General features: G+C 43.2%; 1 protein-coding gene across 3 annotated transcripts in view; it reads left to right on the plus strand.

Annotated features, from left to right (window-relative positions):
* epha4l (eph receptor A4, like) overlaps positions 1-13,035 on the plus strand; it is a 58,793-nt gene extending 45,758 nt beyond the window's left edge. For all 3 annotated transcript variants that reach the window (XM_069676564.1, XM_069676565.1, XM_069676566.1), the window contains exons 12-18: positions 1,911-1,972; positions 3,276-3,485; positions 3,613-3,762; positions 4,163-4,359; positions 7,003-7,161; positions 8,290-9,467; positions 11,490-13,035. In XM_069676564.1, coding sequence (XP_069532665.1) covers positions 1,911-1,972; positions 3,276-3,485; positions 3,613-3,762; positions 4,163-4,359; positions 7,003-7,161; positions 8,290-8,404 — 893 coding nt within the window. In that variant the 3' untranslated portion in view covers positions 8,405-9,467; positions 11,490-13,035. The remainder of the gene's footprint in view (positions 1-1,910; positions 1,973-3,275; positions 3,486-3,612; positions 3,763-4,162; positions 4,360-7,002; positions 7,162-8,289; positions 9,468-11,489) is intronic.
* Positions 13,036-13,531: the final 496 nt, after the last annotated feature.

Raw genomic sequence — 13,531 nt, forward strand, 5'->3', positions numbered from 1 at the left:
AATTAGTCCTCTACACTTGAGAGTGTCAGTAGAATCTATTAAAAATCCATTATTTGAATTGCACTCCCGTCTCCATTACAATCAAGTTAAAAGGAATTCTCAATCTGGCCTCAGTTTGCTGGCATGTCCAACAGAGCCAATTAAGCCTTATTAATTATGGAGGGACTCCAAATAGGCACTGAAATACATAAATGTGCAAAAATGTCTCACTGAGGATTGCTGGCTGGAGTCCACCATCCTGAAGCCTGTATACTTAATGTTTCCATCATGCTAGTGTGTAATTAAAATCTGGCCTCTATTAGAGCTCAAATTCAGACGTGATATGTTTAACAGCTCATTTACATGAAGTAAGAGCGTGCTAATTTGAAAACGATCTGCGTTTAAAAGCAGGATCTTTGTTAGCCGCAAACGCCGGGGCCTCTGGAGAGCGTTTGCCCAACGTTCCCCCAATATTGTGCCCCTGTTGCATTTCTTTCCCTCCCTGCCCCCGTTTTGTTGGCAGGTGATAATCGGCCCATTGGCGGGGCCCTCGCCCAGAGTTCATTGCCAAAGGCGGCAGGGCGTATTCAGTAAACAAGGAATTAGCATGCAAATGGGGAGGGAGGAAGAGGGCGGGGCTGCCGAGGCGAGAGTTTAAGGTCGCAGGTCAGACGCTCCTCAGACTTGATTGGGGAGCTGTCAATCACCAGCGGCCCTGGGGCAGAGGCGCGCAACAAAGGGAACAAAGATGGCTGACAAAGAGGGCCCCAGCTCTCCCCAAACTTTAACTCCACTTCCTCTTTTTGGGGCATCGCCGGAGCGCCCAGTAATTAATGGAGTGCCAATCACGCGGCGGGTAAGGCGGTGACTGACGGCCTTTTGGCACGGCGAGAGGCCCGCTGTGGAGTGGAGGAACTTCACCTTCCAGACCTCAGCTGCCAACCGCCCGGCTGGCTCTTTGCTGCTGTCGGCATTCTGCTGGAGTGCACGAGAGATTTCACACAACCTCCCCTCAGGGCGCTCGCTTAAAGTCAGCACTTCTCTTCAACCCAATAAGCTCTTAAGTCCACCTTAACTGTGCCACTTGAAATGGAATGCAAAGAGCAGCGCTGTTCTAGGAGGAATTTAAGGCAGCACTTTTTCGCCATGTGTTGCTGCCATGGCTAGTTAGGCACCAGCTTGCTGCCATTTTGGGACAAACACAAGCCACCCTCCCTTCTCTTCCTCCTTTCCTTACTCCTCCTCTCCTCTCCTTGTGCCCCCCTCATCCTAGGAGACAAAGACAGACACAGACCCACCAGGGAATGTCCACCCTCCCCGCCGCCTGCCCCGGCTCAGATAAAGACACAGACTATCCCCCAAGAGAGACGGAGAGGGGAAGACAGAGGGATGGGGTGAAAAAGGCCAGAGAGGAGTGGCAGCGGCAGGGATCGCAGGGTACGAGAGAGTGAGGGAGAGTATTTAGAGAGGGAGGGAAAAAAAAGAAAGCAATAGAGAGGAAGCTAGCAGGAGAGTGACAGATGCGTCCAAAGTTGGCAGAGGAGAAAGAGGGCAAAGGGACAGTGAGTGACATAAATAGAGAGTCAGAGGGATTCTGGAGGGGGCCTGTGATGAGTCTTTGGATAATGCGACCAACGTCAGTGCATATTTGCATAAACACAAGCTGGTGTGTGTGTGTGTGTGTGTGTGTAGTGGTGTTGTGTTTCAGTAGAGATGCCTTTGCATGTGCAGGGAAAGAAGGGAGACGTCAGGGCAACCGTAACACTGAGCTAATTAAATCACTACGGGACAGAGATGGATGGTCTAACACACACACACACACACACGTTCCCCTGAGAACCTCCCTGCTGTGTCGGGCTGTGATGTGCATCGTTTACCTCTATAATCATCTGCCTTTCATTCTCTCACTCTCTCTCTCTCTCTCTTTCCAGGTAAGCCTGTGATGATTATCACCGAGTACATGGAAAACGGATCGCTGGATGCATTCCTGAGGGTCAGTCATGCATTTCTGTCTGCACACATGTGTGCGAGTGTGTGAGTGTGCGATACAACCGTAGCAGGCTGATCCCATCTTATCTCTGTAATGTCACCCCCCGAAATTACAAGCATTCGTTCACAAACATTCGCCCTAATCTTTATCCTCCCCTTGATCGACTTACTGTTTTTTCCGACAAGGTGATTGGTCGGTGCAGGTTTTACCTTCAGGGTTCACTGCGCTTCTAGTTTTAGATGATGCTTCGCTACTTTATGCAGAAAATATGCAAAGTGTTAGAGCAAGGAGAGGAAGGTTGGAGAGGAGAAGTGTTTCATGTCTCGGCATAAATTGTGGTGCAAAAATCACAATTATTTTTGCAGACCTCCCCGAACTCCCCAACAGTTACATTCTGCACGATTGTAAGAGTTAGAAATGTAAGGTTGTTTTTATGTTGATGTTATTGCCAACAATAAATTTATGATACATCCAGAACTAGTTTATGGATACCCAGTAACATTCTGTAATATAATTTTAATCTTATACCCCTTTCCTACCAAAATAAGCGTGTCGACGCAGGTTTGTCAGACCCGGGAAGACCCGCTAATAAATGCAGATTGTCTCTTTTCCCATTGCCAGTGGAGTACACTCCTGTTGGCTGCGTCACTGTCGGACGTCACAAACGCGCCTTATTTCTTCTTCCCCTCGGATCAGAAGAAGCTCTCTCATCTCACTGTCTTGCTGGTGTTGCTGCATCTTGCACGACACAAAGAACAAATTTGCCGTTGTATGTTGGAGCGCCGGAGATTATTTGACCCGGGTCTGAATGCCGACTGGAACCTTTCCCACTGAGCAAAAAAGACGGATAGCTGGTTTTTTGACCAGTGGGAAAGCGGCTTTCTTCTTTTGAACACATTTATGACAGTTGTAAACTTCCCGCTGAATGATTTGTACAGGTGCAACGGTTACTAAAAAAATTGTATCCACTTACAGCTACATGTTATTATGTGTTATTAACCATTTATTACATTTTTTACTGCTAATAGAATTTGATTGTTTGTTTTTATACAGATGTTTTACAACCCATCTTTCTCAAGATGTAACTAAGCTATACTGTAGTTTATAAATGTCCCCATAAACATAATATATTTTGCTACAAACCATTTATAAAACTCAGATAGTTTAGTCATAAATGATGAAGTATTACTGTCACTGGGGCAAAGAATAAATAGTATGTGTAATATGTAATTAAACACACTCCAAGACAAATCACATGCCATTAAGATAAAATGATAAACATTTTAAAACCTTCCTTTTTCTGCAGAAGAACGACGGCCGCTTCACAGTGATCCAGCTGGTCGGCATCCTGCGTGGCATTGCATCAGGTATGAAGTACCTGTCAGACATGAGCTACGTGCACCGCGACCTGGCGGCTCGCAACATCCTGGTCAACAGCAACCTGGTGTGCAAGGTGTCCGACTTTGGCATGTCCCGAGTGCTGGAGGACGACCCTGAGGCTGCGTACACCACCAGGGTGAGTGTGTGTGTGTGTGTGTGTGTGTAGGTGAGCATGTGTCTGGCTGAACCAGCGGTCCGTCTGCGTGTCACCTTACTTGTCGGCTTTGTCAGCTTTCATTAATCAACCCCTCGCTCCATTTCAGGGAGGGAAGATCCCCATCCGCTGGACGGCCCCCGAGGCCATCGCTTACAGGAAGTTCACCTCGGCCAGCGACGTGTGGAGCTACGGCATCGTCATGTGGGAGGTGATGTCATACGGAGAGCGACCATATTGGGACATGAGCAACCAAGACGTAAGTCTGCAGGAATTTAATTATACGCTGGCACTCATGAATCTTTGATTAGGGTTGAAACAATAAGTCCCAGTTGCGTGTGTACTGGGAAACAATTTTAAAAGATACTTCATCATTTTAACTTGGTTATATAATCGAATTACGCACACACATGATAACACAACAGCAATAAATTACCTTTTCACATTACGCACTGAATTTCCATTTCCTGTGCCACTAATAATGATGAAGAATTTAATTCATGTGTAAATAAAGTTGTTGCGTAGGTGCCTTTCAGTAAGGTGATTAAAAATTAAACTATGAGCATGAAATGAGTGGAAAAAACAACATCAGCTGTAATCAAACAGACGAACAAACTCAGGGACAAAGTGACTTACAGCAGCATTGATCTTCTGTCCAGGTGATCAAGGCTATTGATGAGGGCTATCGGCTGCCCCCGCCCATGGACTGCCCCGTAGCGCTTCACCAGCTCATGCTGGACTGCTGGCAGAGAGAGCGGGCCGACCGGCCAAAGTTTGGACAGATTGTCAACATGCTGGACAAGCTGATCCGCAACCCAAACACCCTGAAGAGGACCGGGGGCGAGGCCTCTGTCAGGTGAGAGGAGACGGAAACATGCACAATAAATATGGTGTAAAAGGGTCGAACAAACCACAGAAAATCACATCGTTATTGTAAAGGGGTCATATTATACAAGTTTATTTCACATATTCTGAGTATAAATAATATGATTACACACTAAGCTCAAAGTAACACTTCCAAAACAGAAATAGGCTGTGTGGCACAATCACAGAATGTGGTTTAAATATAACTCCACATATGATTCCTGTATAACAGGTGTAAAAAGATATAATTACTGCTTTTAAACAAACTGGATTACAGTTTTTAAAAATGTCTTTAAGAGTTTTCGACACATTTATAAACATTTGGAAACCTGCAGAGTGAATGATTTGCGCTGTTAAACATACACAATATATACAATTAAAAACACTTAAAGACCCTCCAGTGAACATCAAGTGTTTAACCTTGTAAACATCTCCATGTGGTGTTCTTCATGTGCTACAAGACATATCAGGGACAACATCAGCAGTCATCTCCATGGCTGGGCCTGTCGCTTTAAACTGCAGTGTACCAAGGACAGGCTGAACAACACGTTTTCAGATTGGCAGGTTTGAGATGTCACAAACCTAAGGAGCCAATCCCGTTAATGGACAGGGCGACGCTATGCGTATCATTATGTGTAACCTATGGCAACCACTTTGGCGATGTGCGAGCCAGCTGTAACCGTCATCGTAACGTTACTACTTCTAATTGCTACATTTCAAGCGAACTAAGTTTCAACAAGTTGCCACTAAACAACGGCAGGGACGTGTTTTGTTTTTGCGACGGAGGGGGCGGTTGGAAATTTGCATAGTGGGCGGGGCCTATGCAGATTCAGGAGTTTTTAATGAGGGAGAAGGAGGAGATGCCTTGGGAGGATTTTTACAAGCTAATTAAACTTAATTTGTGGAGAAAAACACATCAGACACAATTTATTATTTCAAGCGGAGCATTTTCTATGTCTTAAAACATGACTGGAGCTGCTCTTTAATTATAATTAAACTAAATTTAAAAATGTTCTACTAACTTAAGGCGACATTATTATAAATTTGTGCTATTAACCAAAATGAAAAGGTCAAACAAATCACACGATGATACAGGTTTATTTCACAAATCATTTGCATAAATTAGTGTGATTATAGCCCGTACTGATGCGAACTCGGCTGAAAAAATGACCAGATTGTGGGTGTGATATAACCACAGAATGCTCCGTCTGTCTTTAAAAAGTAAAGAAAAGTTGAGGGATTTTACAACCTGCAGGTGTGTTATGTTAAAACACTTACATATGCTGCCTTTTAACAGCACAATTAATTTGTACGCAATAATCGACCTCTCACACCAGAAAAAAAAACACACTCGCTCCTGTTTACATTTCCCATTAAACATTATCAACCGGCAACGAGCGTCTCTTTTCGGCACAAACACCCTCATAATGGATTTGTCTGCAAACTAGCTTTAATGGTGCTGTATAATCAGGAATGCAGCCGCACTAACAGGAGGGAGAATTACGACGTAACGCAGAGGTAAAAACAAACATGACCCCGCGGCTCCGACACCATTACTCTGCGCGGCTAAACGTGTTAAGAATGACCTACGTGTGTTTACAGACTCGACGCAGGCCAGTGGGAGTCTGTTTGACTTTAATGAGTGTGTGAGCGCATGCAACGCACACACTCACCTAATGGGACACAGTGAGAGCAAGAGCGGGAGTCCTTGTGGAGTAATTAGCAGAGCTGAGTCCTATAAATGCAGCTTTTACAGTTACAAGAGGGAAGGGGGAATGTGTGTCTGTGCGAGGTGTGTGTCTCTGAAAAAGGGATCCCCGTGCATAATCTTTTCCACCTACTGAGGAGAGATGACTTATTAAAGAGTCTGACATCCTGTTCTCACAGTTTAACTCAACATCCTTTTAAAAAAGACAGAGCGATAAAGAGAGAGGGAGAGAGTCAGTAGAGCGGGACGACACCGCCACCGTCTCAGACTCCCCGGCCCTGTGTAAATGTTTCATGGCCGACGGCGCTGCTGAAACTGAAGGAAAAGAAAGTAAGACGTGAGAAAAGAGAGAGGTACTCTGCCGCTGAATATTTGAGTGTGGGGACGAACTCCAGCGTGCGGTAAAATTCTCCAAAGTGCGGCCGGGTTTTGTGTTTTCTGCAAAATGACGCTCAACTAGCTGTGTCGGTCACACCCAAGAGGAACCGTGTTTGCCTTGGCTGGGTCTGCGGTAGGACTCACAAAACAGGGACACAAAACGGAGCAGAACCTGTCAGAGCTGCTGACAGGAGAAGTTAGAGAGAAATGAAGCGTGGTGCATTTTACAGCTTGTGGGAAGCGCTCTGTCATCACACAAGGTGTATGTGTCACGCACTTCTGATGCTACAGCTCCTTTGGAATCAGGGAAACTCTAATTCCTGTTATGCTGTCGTTGTAATAGTTGTCATGAATCAATGGTGTTCCAGGCTGTGAAAGAAAGTGGATCATTACCTTTTAAATCAAAAGCACTCAAACAGAATGTAACTTTTATCGTCTACTTCCACAGACAGTTGGACGTACAGATGCATCAAACACTGACTGTAAATCTGTAGAAGTTAAGAAGCTTCACCTCATTCATTTTCCACTCTTCTTTCCGCCTCCCATCAGGCCTAACACCACCTTGCTGGAGCCAGGGAGCCCGGAGGCGTCCTCGGCCATCGGCACAGTGGAGGACTGGCTGCAGGCCATCGGCATGGAGAGATACAGCGACAACTTCACCGCCGCTGGATACACCTCTCCAGAGGCTGTGGTCCACATGACACAAGAGTGAGTAGAGAATATTGATGAATATATCTTCTGTAATGTTTGTCACCAGTTATGGATGATGAAGCAAATTAAGACTCAGTAAAGTAAAGCCATAAGAAAAGAGCAAAGAGGTTTTACTGATTAACATATTCAACAATATTTCTGGTTGCTACAATTTATGATTACAACTTTTTCAAGAAATAATCATAAAACAAGAAAAAAAAACTTAAGTTAAACAACAAGTCTTAAAGGAATAGGAAAATATATTTTTTTGGGGTGGAAATACAGCTGAACACTCTATTAGCTTTAGTAACTACAGCTAGCAGCTAGTTAGCTTAGATTAGCCCAGGTAAACATATGAACAATGGTAAGAAATCGGCCTACAACCCTTCTAAGTTTAATTTAAACACAAATATAAATGTAAAGATGAATTGTGGCTTTCCATGTAGTTAAGTGATATCGGCTACCTCCAACAGGTAGCTAGCAATTTACCCCTGCTTTGAATCTTTAGCCAAGCTGAGCTAAGCTAACGTAGTCACTTGAAATAATAAGAAAATCTTTAGTAAAGCTAAGATAAGCTGTTCATTTGAAGTAATTCCTGATGCTAGCTAGATGTTTCTTCCTGTAATCTTTAGTCAAGCTAAGCTACGCTAAGCTAACGTATTCACTTGAAATAATTACACAATCTTTACTAAAGCTAAGATAAGCTGTTCATTTGAAGTAATTCCCGATGCTAGCTAGCTGTTTCTTCCTGCAATCTTTAGTCAAGCTAAGCTAAGCTATCCCTCCGTTAGGTTTAGCTCCTTCTTTATAGTGCAGGGTTGACTAAACTAAATCCCAGCAGCAAAGAAAAGATGTGTGTTCCCCGAAAAGCAGAATCAGTCTGTGACATCTGTAGTGTACATGTGTGAAATGTTCCTCAGTCTCTGCCAATTGTCTGTGATATTAATGTACGTTTATTTCACTTATTATTAAGATTACAGGATTAGGAGTGCTGTGTTGGCAAGTGAAATTCCTTATTCAGCAGTTAAACTGTCGAGCCAGTTTCCACTGGACGGCTGTAAAATTAATCATGTGAATCAGGTCTACGTGTGTTTGTTTTTGTTGTCCCCGATCCTAAAAAGGCCTCTTCTCTCTCGTCCTTCTCAGGGACATGGCTCGCATAGGCATCTCCTCGGCAGCACATCAGAACAAGATCCTGAACAGCGTCCAGGGAATGCTGTCCCAAATGCAACAGATGCAAGGCAGAATGGTTCCCGTCTGAGAGATTTAAACAAAGCAAAAGGAAAAGGAAGCAAAGCGACTTCGTTTCTTATGAAAAAATAAATAAATAACAAAAAAGATTAAATATAAAAAAAGAGACAAATAAACTATGAAGAAATAGTTTACCTCATCCATGCACTTTAAATTGGATCTAAAAGAAAAGAAGATGTTGATGTAGAAGAAAAAAAGTGGTGAAAATGGCACTTTTTTAAATCAGACCTTTACCCTGCCCTTTCTGTGTTGTTTTGGAGAATGGGACGCTTCTGTCTGCAGCATTTACGGATAGATGGAGGGACGGCTGGAAAAGTGCTTCCGAGAGGCCAATCTGGAGTGCCTTTAACGGTCTGGAAGGAAAAGCGACGCAGGGAGGGAATCGTACCTTTCTTCCTCCTATTGGGCAGAGTGTTGTTTCTGGAACTTTCTTTCTGGAATAATCCGCGGAGCAGATTTTTTTGATTTCCTGTGACTGTGTTTATTGTACATGAGTTGTTTCTGTGGGACTCGCGGGCGGCCACGGCCACCATTGTTCCCTCTCAGCTGGATCTGTTTGATATCTCGCAAACAATATGGAGGATCCTGACGGTCAAATATAAACAGTGAATCAACGAGAGGTCGAGGGGTGAATTCCAAGTGGAGATGGCGGATCACGGGGGGCTCATTTTGAGGAGCTTTTTGTGTTTTTGGCTCTGTTCTGGCCTTGTTTTTCTCCCAGAACGCTGTTTTGTTGCCCTCAGGACGTTGCTGAGAATGTCTTTGATCTTCCAGAGGATTCTTCCCACTCCCCTGTCTTCCCAAAAAATGCCCTCCTACACCTCAGATAAACGCTATTTGGATTCTTCCATTCAAAGCCCCGGCCCCCTGTAACTGCAGGAGCCGCCCACGCTTCCTCACCGCTTTGATGGACAGCTGTTTGCACCAGTTGATTTGTTTGTTGGACGCGAATATGAAGGAATTTATTGGCTGGATGTATTTGGACAAAAAAGGATGCAGGATGATCAGCAGCATCAGCATCATCATCAAGAAAATAAACAAGAAGACGGAGGATCACTCAAACCATCATCAAGGTGAGCATCAATTTCTTCTTTTGTTGTCTTAAACTCAGCACAAAGAGCCGTTTTAGAACAAAACAAAAACAGCTATTGGATTAAACCTCTGTTTATTATTGCAGTGTACTTTTAAAATCTGTGTCTAGCCACAGAGTGCCTATAAGATTCATTAGCACCCCCCCCTCTCTCATAACTGCCCCCTCAGCTCCAGTATCTGTGTTAATTAACAAGCCGGTCGCACCACCTCAGGCAGCCAGAGCAGATCAATAGCCACTGGTCTGTGATCAGTCTGCGGGCCTCATGACGCTGGCATGTTAATGAGGAAAATTAATCAGTCTCTGACTTCCAGGTAGCCAAAAAGAGCCCAACACAGCTCTGAAGCTGTTTCAAGGAAGTGGAGACGATGTGTTTAGGAGACGCTTTTTTTTGAGCCAACACACCGATATGTTGTCATTGTACCAGGAATAATGTAGAAGTAACGCTCTAAGTAGTAGATCCTTATTTATTCACACAAATGCCCACAAGTTTACAAGGCATGGCCTAACTCAGCTCATTTCTCATCCACTTAAATTATACGTTTAATTAATGTGGCGCCATTGAGTCATTTGCTTTATTTCATTCGCTTAGTCACTTAGGTGCTGTGACACACTCTGTAACTAATGAAGTGTCAAATACAACAGTTATGACCTCCATGAAGATTTAATTGATCAGTTCAGTTTTTTGTTGTTCACAGAGGCTCATGTTCAACTTTATGGTGATTTTTGTAACAAATTATCCTCATTAATCTGCACATTAAAGTTAAAATATCAAAGATCTCAGTTTCGTTCTCTTTGGCGGCACCTATGGTGATAAACGGTAACTGCAGGGAGCACACTTCCCAGATATCCAGACAGTGCTGCATGTGTGACGTCCATGGTTGGCTCCGGTTGTAACTCGTGAGCGGAAAAGCAGCCGCTTAGCTCCGCCTACCCTCTCTGGCAGACCAACCACTGCTGGGAGATGGAAAACGCGTCACTAACTGGGCACCACTTGTAATTTTTTCCGCGAATGTCGCCACAGACACCCAGTCTGTAATACTGCAAATGCAAAGGCTTTCATCAGTGGGCAATAGGCTCAATCACCATTGTGTTACCTCATTCAGCGATAGATAGTGAGTTAACAGATCTTCAAGATTATCACTTTAATTATTTCCGAAATAAATTGTTTCATCTATAAAATTGATTTTAATGAAAGATCCGTTTGCAGGGCCGGTAATGTTTTGTAACTGTCAAAAAAAACAAGCCCCAAACACAATTAAATCTCGACATGACACAGTTAATTGATGATCAAAATGAGATTAATTTCTGATTTAAAGGCCAAATCATAGTTTTAGCTCTAAATTGTGTTTCATTATAATTTGAGGTGTTTCTATTGTTCCGCTCAATCTTTTTATATCAAAACAGCACAAAAGCAGCACAAAGCAAAAATCCATTAACTTCATGTTAAACAAATAAACTAAAAAGTCTCTACAAGGTTTTTTCGAACATGAAACAAAAGCTGGAGTAAATATTTAAAGCCGTTTTGGTGTAATTAATCAATTTTTCCTGCTTGAGGAATGTTGAAGTCCATACAAAGGATTTATTTCAGCTCAGAAACACACAGTGCGGCTCCACTGGCTGTTCACTCTGCACAAAGAGTATTTATCTAATACACAGGCTAGTTAAATGTCTATTTGTGTGCTTTCAATGTGGGCCAATAAATCAAGGGCATGTTTTATATATTATATACACACAACAACATGTGGTGCGCACAAGTTAAAACATCGCTGCCACGAAATCCATATTTCCTCCCTGCAGCGCGGCCGCTCACGGTCTCTGGATGCTCGGGCTTTGGCATTCGATTTTGTTTAGCAGATGAGTCGAATGTTCCATTGGGCCGAGCTGGAGAGCTGCAGCATTGTCGGTCAGGACTGCATGCCAAGTAGAAATTGTTTACATTCAAAACCACCATGACTGATGCAGCCTCTCTTTTTTTCTCCTCCCCCCTTTTCATTCTCCCCAGCTGCTGCCGTCCATCCCGACGGATCCCAGCCTCGCTCGCCATGATCAGAATTCTTCCTCTGATTCCTCTTTTGTCTTCCTCCTCCTGCTTCCCCCTCCGACACAACGAGATGACGAATCCACACCCAAGCGTCCGGGACGTCCGCCGTCACAACACGTCAACTTGACAAACTTGTCACCACCACATGCTGCCGGCCACCCGGCAATGTCCTGGAATCCCTATGAATGATTTAACAGCGTAATAAAAGAGACAATAAGAAGAATGTAATATAATCGAGAAGGCCTGCTCCAGCGGATAATGTACTTTTATTTTGAAAAGTTTCATTTGAATTTGTGTCTTTTTTTTTGTTTTTTTTTCTGTTGCATGTAAAGTAACAAACATTTGATTTGAGTGTGCGAATGCGATGACGTGTGTGTGTGTGTGTGTGTGTGTGTGCGCGTGTGTGTGTGTGGCTGTATGAGTGACGGAGTCTTTGAAGTACTATCAGTAATTGTGTCTGTTTTCATGCCACTGTGGAGGAAGAGAAGATAACAGAGATGTATTGTTTTTGACATAAAAAAGAAAAATACTGGACTTTTTTTTTTTTGCTTTTGAGTCCTCTAAAAAAAAAAAAAAAAAACGTAAGCTGTGTCGCTCCCGTCGTGCGAACTCTACTCAGCAGCAGCATTTATAAAACCGCTTTCTGGAATGAAACCCATTTCTGCTTTGGCTGCGACTGCAAACGGACACACGGCAGCAGAAGCAGTGTGGACTCAAAGCCTCCTGAGTTTGGACTCTTCGAGCTCGTGAAAAGGTCAAGGAGGAAATATCAGAACCATCTCTAACCATGCGGAAATGGAAGCAGTTTAAAATGACGCAAACAAAGGATCAAAGTGTGGATAAAGGTGTTTAAGAAGGGAAAACTGTTGGTTACTTTTATTTTTTTCCAGAGCACATCATACAGCTACAGGTTTAACCCAATGGACGATGTTCGTTTTGATCCCTTATCTCTTTAAACTATACTTATGTGAATGTTTTCGAGCTTTTAAGCGACGCTTCATATAATACAGAAACACCTCCGTCCTTAATACAGCTGTACTGCTCTGTCCCTTATTTTGGCAATTCGTTCTTCTTTTGGGTTTTATCTATCGGAAAAAAAAGGACCTGTGTGGAAATATGCAAGACATGTTGGGAAGGAGAAGGAAACCAGAATGTACTGTAAAATACTTTTTTCCTTTACTTAAATGTTGGACGATTTGAAAAAAGAAAAAAAAAAAAATTAACAAAAAGCAAGAGTTAATGTTCGTCATTGTATGCCTTCCGATGCCATATGATCTAGCCATGTAGATCTAACATTCTCTCAATCTTTTTTGTACTTTTTTTTTTTTGACATGATCATGTTTTTTTTTTGGCCTTGTTTTTTTTTGTTTTGGAGATCTAGGTACATGTAACTTATGTCATTTATTTATGTCCTTTTATATCTAGTTTGTAAAATAATAGCCTAAAGTGAAGAAAATAAAGGGGTGCCAAAGTGCATTCTTAATAAAGTAGAAACAATATGATGATCTTCCTGCGTCTCTTTCTCTCACACACACACACACACGCACACACTCACTCAGCATATTCCCAGTTTATTGCTGTCATTAAGTCCGCAGAGGAGAGATCATTACCTAACTATCCCGCATTGATTGCTGCATTATATGATTGCAAGTAATGGAGGGGTTACGCAACAAAAAGAAGAGGTCAAAGTAGCTCATCCTGCGGCAGCTTGACCTCGCTCTTCCTTTCGATTTGTCACTGTCACTCTGCGTAACCCAAACATACACACAAAAGGGGGAAGAACATGACCAGTCTGTTGGCAGGTTTCCAACCCTGTAGCACATGCTCAGCAGATATCATGACTGTGGACTATCAGACTTGGCCCTCAACTACCGTCAGGCCTTGAAGCCACTCACTTGGCGCGGTGCATGTGTGTGTGTGTGTGTTTAATCAGAACAACATCTGCTTCCTGCGCTGACTTCCAGCAGCGATAAATCCCTGATTGTCCTGAGTCTTTGATAAGG

Source organism: Semicossyphus pulcher, unplaced genomic scaffold (assembly GCF_022749685.1).
Source record: "Semicossyphus pulcher isolate SPU_LCO1_2020_fin unplaced genomic scaffold, fSemPul1.0.p SCAF_26, whole genome shotgun sequence".
Classification (NCBI taxonomy): Eukaryota; Metazoa; Chordata; class Actinopteri; order Labriformes; family Labridae; genus Semicossyphus; species Semicossyphus pulcher.